The sequence below is a fragment of the Photinus pyralis genome, unplaced genomic scaffold (assembly GCF_008802855.1).
Source record: "Photinus pyralis isolate 1611_PpyrPB1 unplaced genomic scaffold, Ppyr1.3 Ppyr1.4_LG10, whole genome shotgun sequence".
Classification (NCBI taxonomy): Eukaryota; Metazoa; Arthropoda; class Insecta; order Coleoptera; family Lampyridae; genus Photinus; species Photinus pyralis.
The window spans coordinates 7,427,581-7,445,655 of record NW_022170250.1 but is presented as its reverse complement, the minus strand read 5'-3'; the positions used below and the strand labels follow the sequence as shown (position 1 = coordinate 7,445,655).

Here is an 18,075-nt window from a genome sequence, read left to right as displayed (position 1 = left end):
ATCAGGTATCTGCTACAAAGAAAAATCCTAACATTGGAACTGTTCAAGTCGCCGAAATACCTGATCTAGACCTTCAAGGTGCCATTCGGCGCCCTTGGATCAAACTATTAAGTCATCCAGGTATGATAGGAACGGTATCTTTCCGGTATTCCGGTGCGGAAGTGATCAATTAGCCTATGGAAACTGCAGGGGGCATTCTTCAACCCGAATGGCATCCTTTTTAATCGATCAAATCCAGACGTCACGAAGGCGGTCTTGACCCTGTCTTTGGGACGCATGGTTATTTGCCAATAACCTGCTCGAAGATCTAAGGTACTTACGCAGGGGGCATTTGCTCCATGAAGTAGGTCGTCGATTCTTGGCAAAGAAAAGCAACTTTTCCTTTTCTGAGGGGCATCTCTGTCCCATAGACTTTTGGAGTTACCTTCGATGGCCCTATTATGAAACAAGTGGCAATGGCACTTAATATTTTGGGGCAGAACATAGATCCGGGGGGGTCTGGGGGTTCTCCCCCAGACAAAACACAGAATCAATCTTCGTTGCCCTACAATTGTCATAATATATTCGTATACTGGGGACCTAGACCTCCGGTGCTATTCTTTTTCAAAACGAATCTTCCTTTCCAAAGAGACCTATCCCATAATAATCCTGAAGGTTCTAAACTTTCTTAGGGATTTCAAGCTCCTAAAGGAATTGAGTCTCGTAATAAAGCTCTGGCGTTTGGAAAGAAATTGCAGATTTCAAGGATAACGTTCTTTTTTATTATTTAAATGACAACAATGTCATTCATTTTACCCTTAAAAGCACGGTAATGGGTTGAACATACAAATGCAATTACCTTGTTTTACAGTGTCAACCACAGTGAAACCCCGCGCAATCGTGCTGTGACTGAATTAAACTGCTGGTTTCCCTTTAGTAATTTTTTACATAATCTCTTGAAAAAAATTATACTTTGAGCTGCAGCACGGTTGACACTTCGCAGCCCAGAACCTAACTAATTGAAAAACTCCCCGGAATACTCCCTACCTATACTTTGTTAATTAAATAACGCCGTTTTCAAGATGGCGTTTAGTAATCAATTGAAATACCCGAGGTTTAGACTGTCCCTCAAGAAACCCATGCACTGAAATTCTGCTGAATTCCAGATGATGATCTCACAACTCCGTCGCTCGAGGTTATTGGCTCTATTTTTGGGGTATCAAATTACATTTGAATGTTATCCGAGGTCATTGGCCCCTAAAGTGTCAAGGTCAGGTATTGACTCCATTTTTTTGGGGTGTCAAATTACATTTTCTGTTACCCCAGGTCATTGATCTCACATTTTCAAGGTCATTCGAGGACATTGACTCCATTTATGTTGTCAAATTGCATTTTCAGTCATCCGAGGTCATTGGCTACATAAATATTTAAGGTCATGCGAGGTCGTTGGCCCCGTTTTATTGTGTTGTCAAATGAGTGCCATTGACCCGATATAGTGTCAACGTCATCAAAGGTCATAGACCAATTATTTGTTGAGGTCATCCGAAGTAATTGACCCCATTTTTATGATGCCAACTTACATTTTCAATGTCACCCGAGGTCATTGATCCCATACATTTTCAAGATAATCCGAGGACTTTGACTTCATTTTTGTTGTCAAATGGCATTTTTAGTCATCCGAAGTCATTGGCTCCATAAATATTTAAGGTCATGCGAGGTCGTTGGCCCCATTTTGTTGTGTTGTCAAATTGTCAAATGAATGACATTGACCCGATAAAGTGTCAAGGTCCTCAGAGGTCATGGACCAATTATTTGTCAATGTCATCGTAAGTAATTGACCCCATTTTTAGGATGCCAAATTACATTTTCAATGTCACCCGAGGTGATTGAACTCATACGTTTTCAAGGTCATCCGGGGACATTGACTCCATTTTTGTCAAATTGCATTTTCACTCATACGATGTCATTGGCTCCATAAATATTTAAGGTTACGCGAGGTCGTTGGCCCCGTTTTATTGTGTTGTCAAATGAGTGACATTGACCCGATATAGTGTCAACGTCATCAAAGGTCATAGACCAATTATTTGTTGAGGTCATCCGAAGTAATTGACCCCATTTTTAGGATGCCAACTTACATTTTCAATGTCACCCGCGGTGATTGATCTCATACATTCTCAAGGTCATCCGGGGACATTGACTCCATTTTTTTTGTGAAACTGCATTTTCAGTCATCTGAGGTCATTGGCTCCATAAATATTTAAGGTCCTGCGAGGTCGTTGGCTCTGCTTTGTTGTGTTGTCAAATTGTCAAATGAATGCCATTGACCCTATAAATTGTCAAGGTCATCAGAGGTCATGGACCAATTATTTGTCAAGGTCATCCAAAGTAATTGACCCCATTTTTAGGATGCCAACTTACATTTTCAATGTCACCCGAGGTCATTGGTCTCATACATTTTCAAGGTCGTCCGAGGACATTGACTACATCTTTGTTGTCAAATTGCATTTTCAGTCATCCGAGGTCATTGGCTCCATAAATATTTAAGGTCCTGCGAGGTCGTTGGCTCCGCTTTGTTGTGTTGTCAAATTGTCAAATGAATGCCATTGACCCTATAAATTGTCAAGGTCATCAGAGGTCATGGACCAATTATTTGTCAAGGTCATCCAAAGTAATTGACCCCATTTTTAGGATGCCAACTTACATTTTCAATGTCACCCGAGGTCATTGGTCTCATACATTTTCAAGGTCGTCCGAGGACATTGACTACATCTTTGTTGTCAAATTGCATTTTCAGTCATCCGAGGTCATTGGCTCCATAAATATTTAAGGTCCTGCGAGGTCGTTGGCTCCGCTTTGTTGTGTTGTCAAATTGTCAAATGAATGCCATTGACCCTATAAATTGTCAAGGTCATCAGAGGTCATGGACCAATTATTTGTCAAGGTCATCCAAAGTAATTGACCCCATTTTTATGATGCCAACTTACATTTTCAATGTCACCCGAGGTCATTGATCCATACATTTTCAAGGTCATCCGAGGTCATTGATCACATACATTTTCAATTGTAACCCAATGTCATTAAGCTCATACATTTTCAATGTCACCCTAGTCATTGACCTCATACATTTTCAATGTCACATAAATCTTCAAGGTCATGCGAGACATTTACTCCATTTTTGTTGACACATTGCATTTACAGTTATAGTCCGAGAGCTAGCAAACATTATACCACCTGACATTATTCCAAAGGTTCACTATTTTTATTTAAAAGTACTTTACATGCACATTATTAAATCGGGCGTCTGCCGGGTTATATTGGCAGCGTTAGAGTAGGGCGCGTGCTCAAATTTGGAAAAAATTTCGAGAAATCACACGATTTCTTCCAGGATGGGACATGTTCCATTCGATGCACAATGTTGAGTTATATCTTTATCGATAATGGCAGACGATCCAAGTGGCAGCGTTTGTCCAGCAGACGCTAACAAAAATAGCAAAAAACTCGTTAAAGCTCGTGATATTGTTCCAGCTTCAAATTATACTTAAAAGAAAGAGCGGGAAATTGCAAAACGATGTGTCGAAACAGAATTTGAGCAGACGGCAGCGTTTTGATAGCAGACGCCGTTAAAGATTGTCATTCTATCTCAGTTTAGCGCGTAAGGAGTAACTCGATAAAGCGAGACGTCTACAGTGTTCAGGCTCACATACGTTCTGGTCGAGCATCGAAGATTCAGCGGTATTGTACTTATTTAATATTTTTGCAATAGCAAACATTGTGTGATGGTTTTCAGTCAAAGTAGCTCGAAGCTTGAATTAATTCAGCTATAAGTAATAATCGAGGTAATAATCCATTGTGATTTTGTGAATTTCCGTATTTCTGTCTCAAATAATCTTCGTGTAAGTACATTTTCCAATTGGTATTAATAGATTTTAGCACCATTATCTCTATTATAGAACCTAATATGGATATTTCCGGCAGTTGTAAACGCGAATGCGTTATACACGTAAAAAATATAGAAAATGATTGCATTCGAATAAATCAATTTACCGAAGAATCATATAAAAAGTGCTTATTAATACTGGCTGCACGAAAAAAATATAATATGTTATATTCAAATATAAATTTACCAATGACTTTAAATTTCGATAGTGGATATCATAGTCAGTGTTACCGATTATTTACGGCAGTCAAAAAAGCAAAATTATCCAGTGTAACTCCGAACGAAATTTCAAATTTATTATTTAAAAACCCTAATAACAGTAATCCAAGCACTGCAGAACCTTCAACTTCTATTTTAACGAGAACTAAATATGGTCCCCTTTTAAAAAATAGTGATACGGGTACTTTACGCCGGGTTTGCTTATTTTGCAACAAGGAATTTTATTATCGAAATAATAAGAAAGTAGTACTTAGTGCTTGCGAAACCCAAAATTTTGAATCTAAAATTAAACGTTTTGCTAAACTTTTGCATGACTACGAAATGATAAAAAAAATTGCTGATGTGGATTTTGTTGCTAAAGATGTGATGTACCATCGAATTTGTCGTGTAAAATATGAGCAAAAATTTAAGAAAGCTCAAAATGAAAACAATAAACAGTCATCCACATGGAAAATCAATCGCGCCATGCATAAAGAATGCTTTGCTAACATTTGCAGTTTCATTAACGTCGAAATTATTGAAAAAGAACAAGTGTATTACCTAAAAGACATCTATAATATTTTTATTCAATTTGTTTTTGAAGTTAATGTCGAAAATTATGAATCCAAGAAAGAAAAATATAAATCCTACCATTTAATGAACGCTTTAAAAAATGTTTATAAGGACGATTTGGCTTTTACCAAATACAAACGCAAGATTATTACTCATTCTTCAAAAATAAATAAACTAAATGCTATAAAACTGTGCGTTTCAAATCAGACAAATCAGTGCGTTAATATTCAAAATGTTGCGTTCAAGTTACGTCGCGATATATTAAACCTGAATAAGAAATATTTACCAAATGCTTTAGAGTTAAAACACATAGTTGAAGGGGAATGTGACATTCCGGATTCTTTACAACAATTCTTCTCAAATTTATTACTTGGTCCTAGAGCAAAACAAATAGCCACCGATCATATAAGGGTTGGTTCACTTTCTCAAGATGCAATATTTTCTGTTACAAATGGTAACATAAAGCCCGGAAAACATCTAGAGCTCGGACTAGTAATGAAATCTCTTACGGGAAGTCGTAAAATTATCAACATTTTAAACAAATTGGGACACACTGCAAGTTATTCAGTGGTCGAGGAAATAGAAACCGAGCTAACATATTCAGCAGTAGAGGAAAAGAACATAGTACCAAAAGATCTTAAAAGGCTACCCAATTTGTGTACTTCACTTGCATTCGATAATTTTGATTGTTTTGTGGAAACTCTGAACGGAAAAGACACATTGCACGATACCGTGGGTATAGTGTACCAAAATACCTATAGTGACAATCATGATCATGCTGAAGTAAGCGCCAATAGTAATGTTAATGATATGCAAATTTCAAAAGGAAAAAAACGACGACGAGTGTTTGATGCAATAAATGATGATATAGAGCCATATTATAAAAAACCTAAACTTAATACAATTTTAAATGTGACAATTGAAAAAGTAAATAAGGTTCCAAATAACATGCAGTTTGTAAAAAAAATTGACAATCTTTTCGTTTTATTTATAACTTTATTGAATAGAGATATTCCAACATGGGTAGGATGGAATAGCCAAAGAATTCGTGATGATCTTCCTCTTCAGAAAATTTGGTACCTACCACCAATAAATGCATCCCCAACAAATAATGCAGTTGTTTTGCACACTTTAAAAATTGCACAAAATGTAGCTTCTCAGTGTGCACAAAAATATATCTCTGTCACGTATGACTTACAAATTGCAAAGACAGCTATGCAAATTCAATGCCAAGAGTCGCCAAAATATGACAATATATTTATACATCTAGGCGCTTTTCATGTACAGTTGTCGTATTTCAAAGCGGTTGGAAAATTTTTAGAAGAATCTGGAGGACCTTATATATTAATAGAGGCGAATGTTTTGGCTGCAGGATCATTAAAGGGGTTCATTACAGGCACCCATTTTAATAGGTGTAAACGAATCCATGGACTTTTAGCTACAGCAATCCAACGTTTACATTTAGAATCATATTTCGAAAAGTATGGAATTGATTCAACTGCTTTGATACCAAGTTTAGAAAATGTAGAGAGTCTGGATAATCTGCCTGCAGACATAGACGATATGTTAAATAACTATGAAACATATTATAAAGATACAGAAAATGGCCTCTATGGCAAAACTGCTAAATATTGGATAACTTATGTGAGCCTTATAAAAATATATCAAAGATTCGCAAGAAGCATACGCACTGGTGACTTTGAGTTGTACGTGTCTTGTTTGCCAAAAATAGCTTCTGTTATGTTTGCCATGAACCATCACAATTACTCAAGATGGCTATTGCGATTTTACGACAACATTGTCGACATTGATAGTACCCACCCTGGACTTAAAGAAAATCTAATAGCTGGTGGGTTATCTATTAGAAGAACTGAAAAGAATTTTTCACGTACACCTGTAGACCTTACTTTAGAACAGACTATTAATGCAGATGCTTCTGGTAAGGCTGGAGGAGGAATTGCGGCGCTTACAAACTCTATATCTGCAAGAAAACGGTGGGCTGTTAGTCATTCTCTTCGAACTTCATTAACCACTCATCTTTTAGATAAATTAAATTTATCTAACATGGAAGATATTACTAACGAAACGCGACCTCATATAATGGAAAAAAATTATACTGCTCTCTCAGAAATAAGAAATGGCATTCAAAATACACTAAATCCTTTTGATAGCAGAATTAATAAAACTAAACTGTTTAATTTAGCAACGGGAAAGGCAGCTAGTGGAAATACTGAAGATTTCTTGCTAAATGTGTTGCAAATTGGAGAAAAGGCTAGGAATGATTTTCTAATAGAATGTAAAAATAATAATGAAAGATTTGAAAGTCCTATTAAAAGACAAAAGGTTTATACTTTTGCCTCAGAGTCCAAGAAACTTGTAAAGAGGGATGGAAAAGACACTGAGGTCAAACTGGAAAGAGACTTAATGGGAAGAATGCTAATATTAGCGTTAGAAAATAACATTGATCTGGAATTAATAATGCAGTATCCATTAACATCTATTCCGTTATCATTAGGTCATATTGACGGAGCTATAAACAAAACAGCAAAATCGGCTTTATTTAAATATTTAGAAAAAAGAACAAATCATTGTCATCCCACTGTAGTCAATTGCACCTTGGTTGATGGTTTCTATTTTCTGCACCTTATAGCAGCCAATCTGCCTATGACATTCGGTAAACTGGCTGGACAAATTCTGTCAAAAATTTGCCAACTAAAGGGAAATAGAATTGATATTATTTTCGATAAAATAATTAGTCCGTCTATTAAAGATCTCGAGCGAGAGTCTCGGGGAATTTTTGACAGAGATGTCGAATATAGCATTACCGGACCTGACCAGAAACGACCTACAGATTTATTTAAGGCACTCAGATCAGATAAATTCAAGTCCTCGTTGGTAGAATTTCTAGTCCAGGAATGGTGCCAAGATCATTATGCCACTATTTTAGGGGACAAAATTATTTACGTAAATTGTAATGATATATGTTACAAATATAGTAACGCAAATGGATTTATGTTACAAGAAATTAAAGAAGAACTAATATGTTACCATGAAGAAGCCGATTCCAGGATAGTATTTCATTTGTCTAAACTTCCAGAAGACAGCAATGTCGTTATAAAAGCTTCGGATACGGATATATTCATTATCGCCCTGGGAAATTTTTATGTATTGCCTCAAAATTTATCAATTTGGATTGAAACAGGTAATAGGAAATAATTATTACCCACGGTGAAATCTATTTTGCTTTAAATACATTTTTAGGTACACAGCGTAACAACACATTAAGATACATCCACTTGAATGCCATAATTCTTAGTTTAGGCCCGGAACTATGTAATGCTATGCCAGCTTTTCATGCAATTACGGGTTGCGATTACACCGCAGCTTTTGCAAGAAAAGGAAAACTGAAGCCATTCAAAATTTTAGAACAAGATAAGGACATGCAGGCAGTTTTTGCAACTTTCGGCAATTCTGAAAACGTAGATGAAAAACAAATTAAGGCAGTTGAAAAATTCGCTTGCCTAATATACGGAAAAAGACAAACAACAGAAATAAATAAAGCAAGGTAAGTAGGTGGGATGCCCCATCTTCGAGTGTTTATTAAAAATATTGCAGATACGAAATTTTCTTAGACGCATATAAACCCAAACATAATGACAATGAGATATTTAATCGAATACGGCAATTCGATGGTAGCTCACTTCCACCATGCTCAGATGTACTTTTAATGAAAATTAAAAGAGTCAACCAGGTTTGTGGTATTTGGAGACATGCCACACAAAGATCCCCTAAATTTTACCTGCCTGAAAACCACGGTTGGATTATTGATAACAATTTGTACACACTACGCTGGTACGCAGGGCCCCAATTTCCCGAAAAATTGGAAGATATCCTAACTAAAGACATTAATGTACTTGTGGATGAATCTGATGAGGATCAAGATCCAAAATATCGTGAAACTAGTGATGAAGAAGATTAATTATTTAGGTGTTTTTTTTTACTTTTGTATAATAGGTTATTGTTTTCTTAAAAAATATTAAATGATGATGAAATACAGTACATATTTTTAATATTAATATGGCGGCCAGAACGCATGTAAGCCTGAACACTGTAGACGTCTCGCTCTATCGAGTTACTCCTTACGTGTTAAACTGAGATGGAATGACAATCTTTAACGGCGTCTGCTATCAAAACGCTGCCGTCTGCTCAAATTCTGTTTCGACACATCGTTTTGCAATTTCCCGCTCTTTCTTTTAAGTATAATTTGAAGCTGGAACAATATCACGAGCTTTAACGAGTTTTTTGCTATTTTTGTTAGCGTCTGCTGGACAAACGCTGCCACTTGGATCGTCTGCCATTATCGATAAAGATATAACTCAACATTGTGCATCGAATGGAACATGTCCCATCCTGGAAGAAATCGTGTGATTTCTCGAAATTTTTTCCAAATTTGAGCACGCGCCCTACTCTAACGCTGCCAATATAACCCGGCAGACGCCCGATTTAATAATGTGCATGTAAAGTACTTTTAAATAAAAATAGTGAACCTTTGGAATAATGTCAGGTGGTATAATGTTTGCTAGCTCTCGGACTATAATCCGAGGTCATTGGCCCCATACATTTTCAAGGTCATGGGAGGTCCTCGGCCCCATTTTGTTGTGGTGTCAAATGAATGCCATTGACCCGATAGTGTCAAGGTCATCAGATGTCATCGATTAATTATTTGTCAAGGTCATCCAAAGTAATTGACCCCATTTTTAGGATGCCAACTTACATTTTCAACGTCACCCGAGGCCTCATACACTTTCAAGGTCATACGAGGACATTGACTTTATTCTCAAGGTTATCTTTGGGGTGTGTCCTCTCTAGCCTTGCAGTGACCATAAAAAGTAGGTCAAGGTAAAGTGCAAAGAGCACTCGCTCCCCGCTCTTCCCTGATAGTAACCTTCAAGGCATCTATCAAAGTTCACTTCACGTTTCCAAATGATCTTTTTATAAACTAGGGGTGAGTTCAAGGGCAGATGATTAGGATATAAAGCTCGTCAGTGTACATGATAACTCAGTTAGTCTGCGCCTTTAAACGGACTGTTACAACTGGTCTTTTGACCTTTACCGCGGTCTACTTTCCAAGGTCACCGCTAACGTGGCACGCTACTTTGACCTTGGCCTAATTTCTAAGGTCACCGTCACGTGGCACGCCACCTTAACCTAGGAGGCATGCGACCTGAGCCAGGTTCGGTATAGTTCATCTGTACCCGGCTAGAAGAACCAAAAGGGAATCTCAAAGCCCACGCATTTTAGGTACTAAGGCGGGCGATCCAGAAGAGATTTTCGCCATGGACGAGATATTCTGCACCGCGCGCCAGAGACCTCTCCCCGTGGGATCCGCGAAGTCCAACCAGGGTCACGCGGAGTCAGCATCCGGACTGTGTTCCCTGACGAAGGTGCTTTTGGGCATGGAAGGAGACAATCTTCTGCCAAACATTAACTTTTCCAAAAGCAACATCGACGCGATCGTAGAGGGTCGAATGGCCGTCGTAACCGACTTGGTCCCGTGGCCGAAGGAACAGTCCGGTTTGGTGGCGGTTAACAATTTTGGATTTGGCGGTGTCAATGCTCACGTTCTGTTGAGGCGGCATGCAAAGGCGAAGGTCAATGGTGGAGTTCCGGATGACGACTTGCCGAGGCTGGTGTGTTTTAGTGGACGTAGTGGGGAGACCATTGACGCTTTTACTGAGGATTTGGAGCAAAGGACACTAGACGGGGAGTTTGTACGGTTGATGCACGAACTTTTCAGGTAAATTTTGCATTGGTACCTCGACAGTAATAACCGATTTCTAGTAAGCAAATGGATGAGCACCTGTATCGTGGGTTTGTTATAGTGGAGAAGTCTGGAGTCACAGAACGGTCAAGGAGATGCATTGAACGGCGAACTGCTCCACTTTGCTTGGTATTTGGTGGTCCTAATTCAGAATTGCTCAAATTTGTCCAGTGCCTTGGGCAATTCCCAGTTTACTCGGCTGCCTTAACACGGTAAGTCGACCTTGTGACCCAGAGTAACTCCAAGCTCCATTTAGGATTCAAGCGGCGGTTAGTTGTTCGACACTTGACCTAACCCAGATATTCAGTGCTGGGTGGGACCATTCGCCAGCTGATCTGGTACTCGCAACAGTACTGAGCCAACTGATTTTGGTCGAACTGATTAAGTGCGTAGAGTTGAATGTGGAGTATGTCGTAGCATATTCCGTCGGTGAGATTTCCGCAGGCTACATGACGGACTCGCTCAGTTTGAAGGATGCCGTGACCATAGCTTTCCACCTGAGGGAATGTCTCAGCACATTTGAAGGCAATAATGGCGGGTATCAAGATCCACTGGAACCAAACCAAACCTGGACCGAACACCAACAAGCGTTGAGTAAGTTAATCTCAAAGGCACTGGACCTTTGACCACGTCTTTTAGCCGTAGATCTGAAGAATAGACTAAAGTCGCAGGTGATCTTCCCCAAACAGAGGTCATCGAAATGGATTTCGGTACACAATGAATCGAACCGGGAATTCTCCGCGGAGTTTTTAATTTCCTCCATGTTTACTCCCGTGCGAGGTCTCAAATCGAAGCTTCCATTTTTTATTTTGCACGCCGAAGAAGATCTACCCTGTCTTGGAGACTTCTCTCAGCAGTTACGAATGGAACCAAACGAACACTTTCTCGTCACTTTGGGCAAACTTTACGAGTGCGGGTATAACATGAAGCTTTCCGGTTTGTACCCAACGGTTTCGTGGCCGCTAAGCGCCGGTACTCCATCGATTTCGCCTTTAATTAAATGGAACCACGAGGAAAATTGGTTTGTGCCACTTAGCAGCGGGACCGAAAACGTGCACAGCGGTTCAGCCATGGTTTCAGTGGCCGTCCAAGACAAGCAATGGGAATTTATTACTGGACATGTCATAGACGGTACGAAGTCTTCATTTTATCCATTGACATCTGTGGTTTTTAGGAAGAAATATAATTCCGGCAACCGCTTACCTGAAAATTGTACGGGATTTCTACGCAGAAGTTCGCCAGGACGATTTACGTGTAATTTTCGAAGACGTTCAATTTCACAGAACGACGCATTTTTCCAAAGCAGACGCCGTAAAATTGTTCGTGTCAGTTCAGAGGACAACTGGAGCATTCGAGGTAACCACTGCAAATAATAAGGGTCGATTCGAACAATTTGCCTTACGCTCCTCCCGGATTGCTTTGCAGATTTATACAGGTGCAGCTTTCCTGATGTCTAGGTGCGCCTTAGTTTGATAATGAACTAAGTACTTCAAGATAGCACGTTGTGTCCATGTACGAATTATTTCGTGCCATTATTAGTTCGCGTAATCGGAAAATGAAATTAATTTGCCGTCACTAAAGTCCGAGTGCAATTTCCCAACCGTCCGAAACGCAGTTTAACCAATCGCAACTCCTTATTTTTATTTAATCTGCATCCTTCCAGAAATACCGATACCGACTGTAGATTATCGCGAAACCTACGCATTTTTAAACGTGCTTCGTTGTCGCCATTAAATCTACTCGCGTTCGCTCTTCGTATGAAGCGGCACATATGCAAATAAAATTCGAAAATATTTAAACGGCCCAACGAGCTCCCGTTACAGTATCCCTGTCTGTTTTTAAAAGCGTACCCCAGCTGCCTACCTCAGACATATCAGTGGTTACTATCACTTAGCTTGATACGGTTGCCACTACCGTACCGCTCTTCTGATAAAGCTTTTTGAATTTCGTACAGACACCCCCCAATTTTTAAAAGAATTGTTGAAATAATCCTTGAAGAGGAGTTATCCAATTAATTACTAACTTATTTTAATTCCAGTGTAGTCAGGTTATTCTAGTTGACCCGATAATTCCTTATCTACACTACACTACACTTTAAATGCTGTGATTACATGTTGGTCTTGCTTCCACAACTAAATGGCCGCCGTCTAGGAGATCAGGTGTCTTGACAAGAAAATGAAGTTGCTAAGCCTAGGAATTAACGTAGAATGCTCGAACTAGTGAAACGGAAGACTAAAACTTAAAAATTCCCGAACTTGAACCCTAAAACGAATTACCTTTCCAACACATATCTCTAAACTAAATTATAAGAGGGTTATTTAAAAAATAACGGCCACAGTTTAAACATCATGTGGATCAAAATCCACTCCTAAAGAGGATGAGATGATTACTGATTTTAGCAAATGGTTACCACTTACGTATTGACAAGTCCAATTATATCCTCCAAACGGGAGAAATTGGTTAGAACTCGTCCAAAACAACACCGAGAAATCCGGAAATACGGAAACAGAAAAGATTAACTTGCGCATTCCGACTCGCCTGAAGAACCAATCATAATTCGGCACAATGAAATACCATACAATTTCGATATTGCAGTGGTCCTTAAACAAAAATTACAGTGATCATCCAAAATTTACTGTGAAAGTAAACTGTTACCAAATGCGTCACGTCCAACATTTCCGTACTGCCAATTTGGGCAGTTATTTATTTTTAAACTTATTTTTTACTTTATTTTTGAGTGGGCGGGATTTCAGTCAAGGCTGCTCTACCAATCCAACCCACTATAGATTTATAAATATCCATGCCGGAAGCCGGATTCGAACCAGGACCCTTAGTACCGTAGTCCAGTTTCAACTGAACTGCGCCACACGGGCCGGTTATTCTTGAATCAGACTCTCCGAACTTGTGACCCGCGGACGGTTTCCTTTCTTCTTTGACTTGAGCTCAAAAACGAATTGATAATTCACGGTAACTTTGACGTGGGCTCTCAAATGGCTTTTTATTCTTTCGTTACTGGCAATGATCTCTCTTCGACGACTCAAAACGAATAAAAAATTTTCGCGCTCGGAATCTCATACGATATTAGTACCTAGTACTTTTCCAAGCTGCGTAGCATTTTTATACGACCGGATATGATTGAGCTGTCCCGTACTACCTAACGAAATTTAAAAAAGTTTCATGACAAGTCTTGCAACCTTCAATTTACAGAAATAATAAACGCTTAACACGTTTGTAAATTATTTACTAAAAATAGAAATGTAAAATAACCAAATTTTGGAATACTAGCTATCTCATAGAGTACTTAACTACCTTAATAGAGTTCAATTTAAACCATAACAAATATTTGAAAAAATCTATCGCAATAGATTGCTCCCGTTACAGTACCCCCTTTTTGTTTTTCTATAGGAAAAATCAGATTAAAAAATTACTTTACCTAAAAAATGGGAGCTGGCCTTTAAACTACCTAACCTACTCGAAAACCCTTTTATGTAAAAATAACGATGTCTCTCTTGGACGGGTCAAAACGAATAAAAAATTTTTGCGCTCTGAACCTACCTTTGCAATATTAGTACTACTTTTCCAAACTGCGTAGCTATCTTTATACTACCGGATTTGATTGAGCTGTTCCGTACTATCTAAAGCGAAAATCCCATGACCCATCTTGTAACCTTCATCTGACAGAAATATAAAACGTTGAACTCGATTGTAAATTATTAATTACAAAAGAAATTTAAAATAACTAAATTTTGGAATATTAGCTAACTAATAAAATTACCCTAAACACTGAACCGCCCTAAGAGTTCAATTTAAACCATAACAAAGGTTTAAAAAACCCATCGCAATAAATTGCTCCTGTTACAGTACCCCATTTTTGTTTTTCTATGGAAAAAATGAGATTAAAAAATTACTTTACCTAAAAAACCCTAAACTACCTAACCTACTCGAAAACCCTTCTATCTAAAAGTAATGATCTCTCTTCGACGGGTCAAAACGAATAAAAAATTTTCGCGCTCTGGACCTACTAATTTTCTCCTTGTAATATTAGTACTACTTTTCCAAGCTGCGTAGCTATTTTTACACGACTGATTGAGCTGTTCAGTACTACCTAACGCGAAAATCCCATGACGCATCCCGCAACCTTCATCTTACAGAAATATAAAACGTTGAACTCGATTGTAAATTATTAATTAAAAAAGAAATTTAAAATAACTAAATTTTAGAATACTAGCTAACTAATAAAATCACCTCAAACACTGCCCTAACAGAGTTCAATTTAAACCATAAAAAAAATTTGAAAACATTCATCGCGATAAATTGCTCCCGTTACAGTACCCCCTTTTTGTTTTTCTATGGGAAAGATGAGATAAAAAAATTACTTTACCTAAAAAACGGGAGCTGGTCTCGAAACTACCTAACCTACTCAAAAATCTCTATCTAAAAATGATGATGTGTCTCTTCGACGGGTCAAAACGAATAAAAAATTTTCGCGCTCTGAACCTACTAATTTTTCCCTTGCAATATTAGTACTACTTTTTCAAGCTATGTTGATTTCTTTATACCACCGGATATGATTCATCTGTCTCGTACTTTATCTATAATCTATTTATATATCTGAACTTATCGAGCGAGTTAACTATAAAAAGTAAAAACACACGACTCATCCTGCAACCTTCAATTTACAGAATTTTAAAAAATTTCCCCATTTACTCCATTCAGCCACTTTACAAGGATCGATTCCGCAATGAAGCAATTTCTTAAAGAAAACCGATCGTTCTCTTCTATTAAATAAAAAAATTACGTTACCTGAATTATAGCGATTTTGAAATGGATGGATTCCCTGTGGTACAAATCAATATCGCCTAACCAAAGCTGATTTTTTTAATGATTAAAACTGTCACCGCCAAGGTCCGCTCGTACTTTTATAATTTTTCGATAGACAAAACTCGCCAGATTTCCAGATCGTTTAGTTCGCTCGTCTCCCGCTGCTCCATGACATCATCATTAGCAATTCTGATTCGGCTGTTTTGGTCACGTTAAGATTACGTTATCGACCGTCAGACTGGAGCTAATAATTTTTCCCAGACAATTCACAGGTCACGATGCATCTAGTAGTAAATTACTTACAAATTCATTTAGAATCCATTGAATAAACATTCCTCTAATAGAAACACCCCGTTCTAATTATCAAATGAAAGGGCTCCCGTTACACTGTGAAACTGTGAAAACGAGATTGCCACTTACAGATAGCGGAAATGGGAGAAGTTATCGTCAGTGGAAAAGTTCGCAGACTGAGGCAAAGCGACGCTCCTTTAACGAATCATCCCGTATCACTCAACGTATCGAATCCTTTCAAATTACACAAGTCAGATATTTACAAGGCACTCAAACTCAAAGGCTACGACTACAGGTAAATTTCTTACCACTTTGTATTGAACTAAGCTTCCCGTTACAAGTGGACTATTCCGTGGTATGGAGTCGTGCGACTTGGATACCGGCACGGCTTTAATCGAATGGTCGGATAACTGGACGGCCTTGATGGATAACATGCTGCAAGTTCAGCTTCTGGAATGTGGTGGTCTTTCCGTTCCCACTCATATCGGACGGGTGGTGATTCGCCAGGAATTTGTATCCAATGGAAAACTGCCGGTTCACGTGTCGACTCACGCCAATGTCGTTAGGTAACTCAGAATGTTCTTTTTGATTTTGCATTGTAGTTTCTTCCAGATCTGGGGGCGTTGAGGTTGGGGGCCTGATCTCAAATGCTGTATCCAGACAACGAATGTCCAGGGAGCCCGTTTTGGAAGCGTACAAGTTTGTACCATTCGAGGGGCGTTTAGATCTGGAGGAAGCTGTAAGGGTCAACACTCAAATTATAATTGAGAACGTGCACCAAACCCTCTTCGACTGTGTCGAAGTGATGGATGACGCTCAATCCTTGGTACCAATCACGCCAATACTGCAGCAAGCGTTAGAAGACGAACCGCTGGTGCAAACCCATTTGGTCATACTCACCAATCGAGACTTCAAATTTGACAACATCATAGTGAGCAACCTTGAGCAACCCCATGATCACTTGCTGTTGATACTGACAAACGCACTTCAACGCCCCCTGGTACAATTTCAATCACACTAACGCGTGAGATAAGCTGATATGTTACAGTTACTCGAAGAATCGGCAAGGGCAGTAAAACAAGGCGGTTTTCTGCTATCGCGAGAAGCAGCAGGCTATCTGCCCAGGCCAGAAGGTATCCGAGGCCTTGAGATAATAAGCGTTTATGAGACGGAAACCGAAGTACTCGTTTTGCTCCAAAAACAGGCACCAAGACCTGACAGTGTCATTGTCGATTTAAGCAACGTGCCAAACTTCGAATGGCTGCCAATCCTGCAACGGCTAGTTATCCGAGATGAAAAACCCATCATGCTTCTGGCACAAGACGACCCGTGCAGCGGAGTATTGGGACTCGCGAACTGCCTCAGATTCGACCCCTACACACAAAGGACACTCTGCACTCACGTCATGGACGAGGAGGCTCCCAAGTTCGATCCGAATCACCACTTCTACGCCAAACAGATGAAGAAGGGTTTATCCGTGAACGTATACAAAAACGGAAGGTGGGGCAGTTACCGTCATTTACTCGTCAGACAGTCGAAGTTGGTGCAATGCGAGCATGCGTTTAGTTGCGCGCTTACGGTAGGAGACTTTTCTAGCTTTAAGTGGTTGGAGGGACCGCTAAAACGAGAAAGCCAAGTTAGCTCGGAGCAGAACTTAGTCTCTGTAAGCCCGTTTCTCGAATGTAACCTGTTGGTTAAAGAAATTGTAGATACACTACGCCGCTCTCAACTTTCGAGATGTAATGAACGCGTCGGGACGGATCAGTGCCATGGAGCAGCAAATGTTGCAGGGATTTGAATTTGCTGGACAATTACTGACGTAAGTTTTAAAGTGTAGAGGTACGTATTGATTAAAGGTACCTGTGTAGAGGTCAAGCTGTGATGGGTATGGTGAAACAGGGCGCACTTTCGACAATGGTAATGGCTGATCGTGCCATGACACTAACTGTACCAGAAGGATGGTCTATGGAGGAGGCTGCTACCGTAACTGTAACATATGTTACTGCTTTACTATGCCTGGAACATGTGAGTTTGTAAATCAGATGCAATCCTATTGAGTTTGTCTAGTTCGTCTTAAATTTATATGTTGTGGTTGAGTTGTGAGGTTTCCATCACAGATTCGTTCGAAAAGTAAATGAAGGTCATGAATATATTGACCTCGTACAATATGTCCCCTATCTGCATCCTTTACTAGGAATTTCAACCAAAATAGATCTAATGCCTTTTGAACTACCCTTATTACAATATCAAAGTCAATAAAAATATATGGAAAAACACTTTATGGCTAATCAAATGGAACCCATTTACGTGGATATTTTCTGTCTAATTTTTAGCAAATCCCATTTCAATGAGTGCACAAATGGTAAAATCTATATGATTCAAACTACTTGAAATTGCCCAAACATTGATTTCTTTAAGAAAATACAAAGCCAAATTTTCTTATAAGAATTATTAC

At 39.0% G+C, this 18,075-nt stretch overlaps 2 protein-coding genes across 3 annotated transcripts in view; both read left to right on the top strand.

Moving 5' to 3' along the window:
- LOC116161073 (fatty acid synthase-like) overlaps positions 1–18,075 on the top strand; it is a 35,201-nt gene that overhangs the window by 4,684 nt on the left and 12,442 nt on the right. The window contains exons 7-17 of the mRNA XM_031474282.1: positions 9,989–10,484; positions 10,529–10,720; positions 10,765–11,102; positions 11,148–11,639; positions 11,683–11,864; positions 15,752–15,915; positions 15,962–16,186; positions 16,233–16,620; positions 16,669–17,283; positions 17,330–17,439; positions 17,489–17,645. Of these exons, the coding sequence (XP_031330142.1) occupies positions 9,989–10,484; positions 10,529–10,720; positions 10,765–11,102; positions 11,148–11,639; positions 11,683–11,864; positions 15,752–15,915; positions 15,962–16,186; positions 16,233–16,620; positions 16,669–17,283; positions 17,330–17,439; positions 17,489–17,645 (3,359 nt within the window). The remainder of the gene's footprint in view (positions 1–9,988; positions 10,485–10,528; positions 10,721–10,764; positions 11,103–11,147; positions 11,640–11,682; positions 11,865–15,751; positions 15,916–15,961; positions 16,187–16,232; positions 16,621–16,668; positions 17,284–17,329; positions 17,440–17,488; positions 17,646–18,075) is intronic.
- LOC116161074 lies at positions 4,905–8,583 on the top strand. Of its 2 annotated transcripts, none has more exons than XR_004143366.1 (2): positions 4,905–8,252; positions 8,303–8,583. XR_004143366.1 is itself a non-coding variant. In XM_031474283.1 (2 exons), exons 1-2 carry the CDS (start codon positions 5,183–5,185, stop codon positions 8,254–8,256), a joined length of 3,015 nt encoding a protein of 1,004 aa, XP_031330143.1. In that variant the 5' UTR covers positions 4,905–5,182; the 3' UTR covers positions 8,257–8,583. The 2 variants fall into 2 exon arrangements, 1 of the variants encoding a protein (XP_031330143.1); XM_031474283.1 differs by having other exon boundaries at positions 4,905–7,889; positions 7,949–8,583.

Excerpts from the sequence above, each read along its gene's own strand:
- LOC116161074 (XM_031474283.1), top strand. The coding sequence starts at position 5,183 with ATGAAATCTCTTACGGGAAGTCGTAAAATTATCAACATTTTAAACAAA. Across the intron at positions 7,890-7,948 it reads ATCAATTTGGATTGAAACAG|GTACACAGCGTAACAACACA; the intron begins GTAATAGGAAAT and ends ATACATTTTTAG.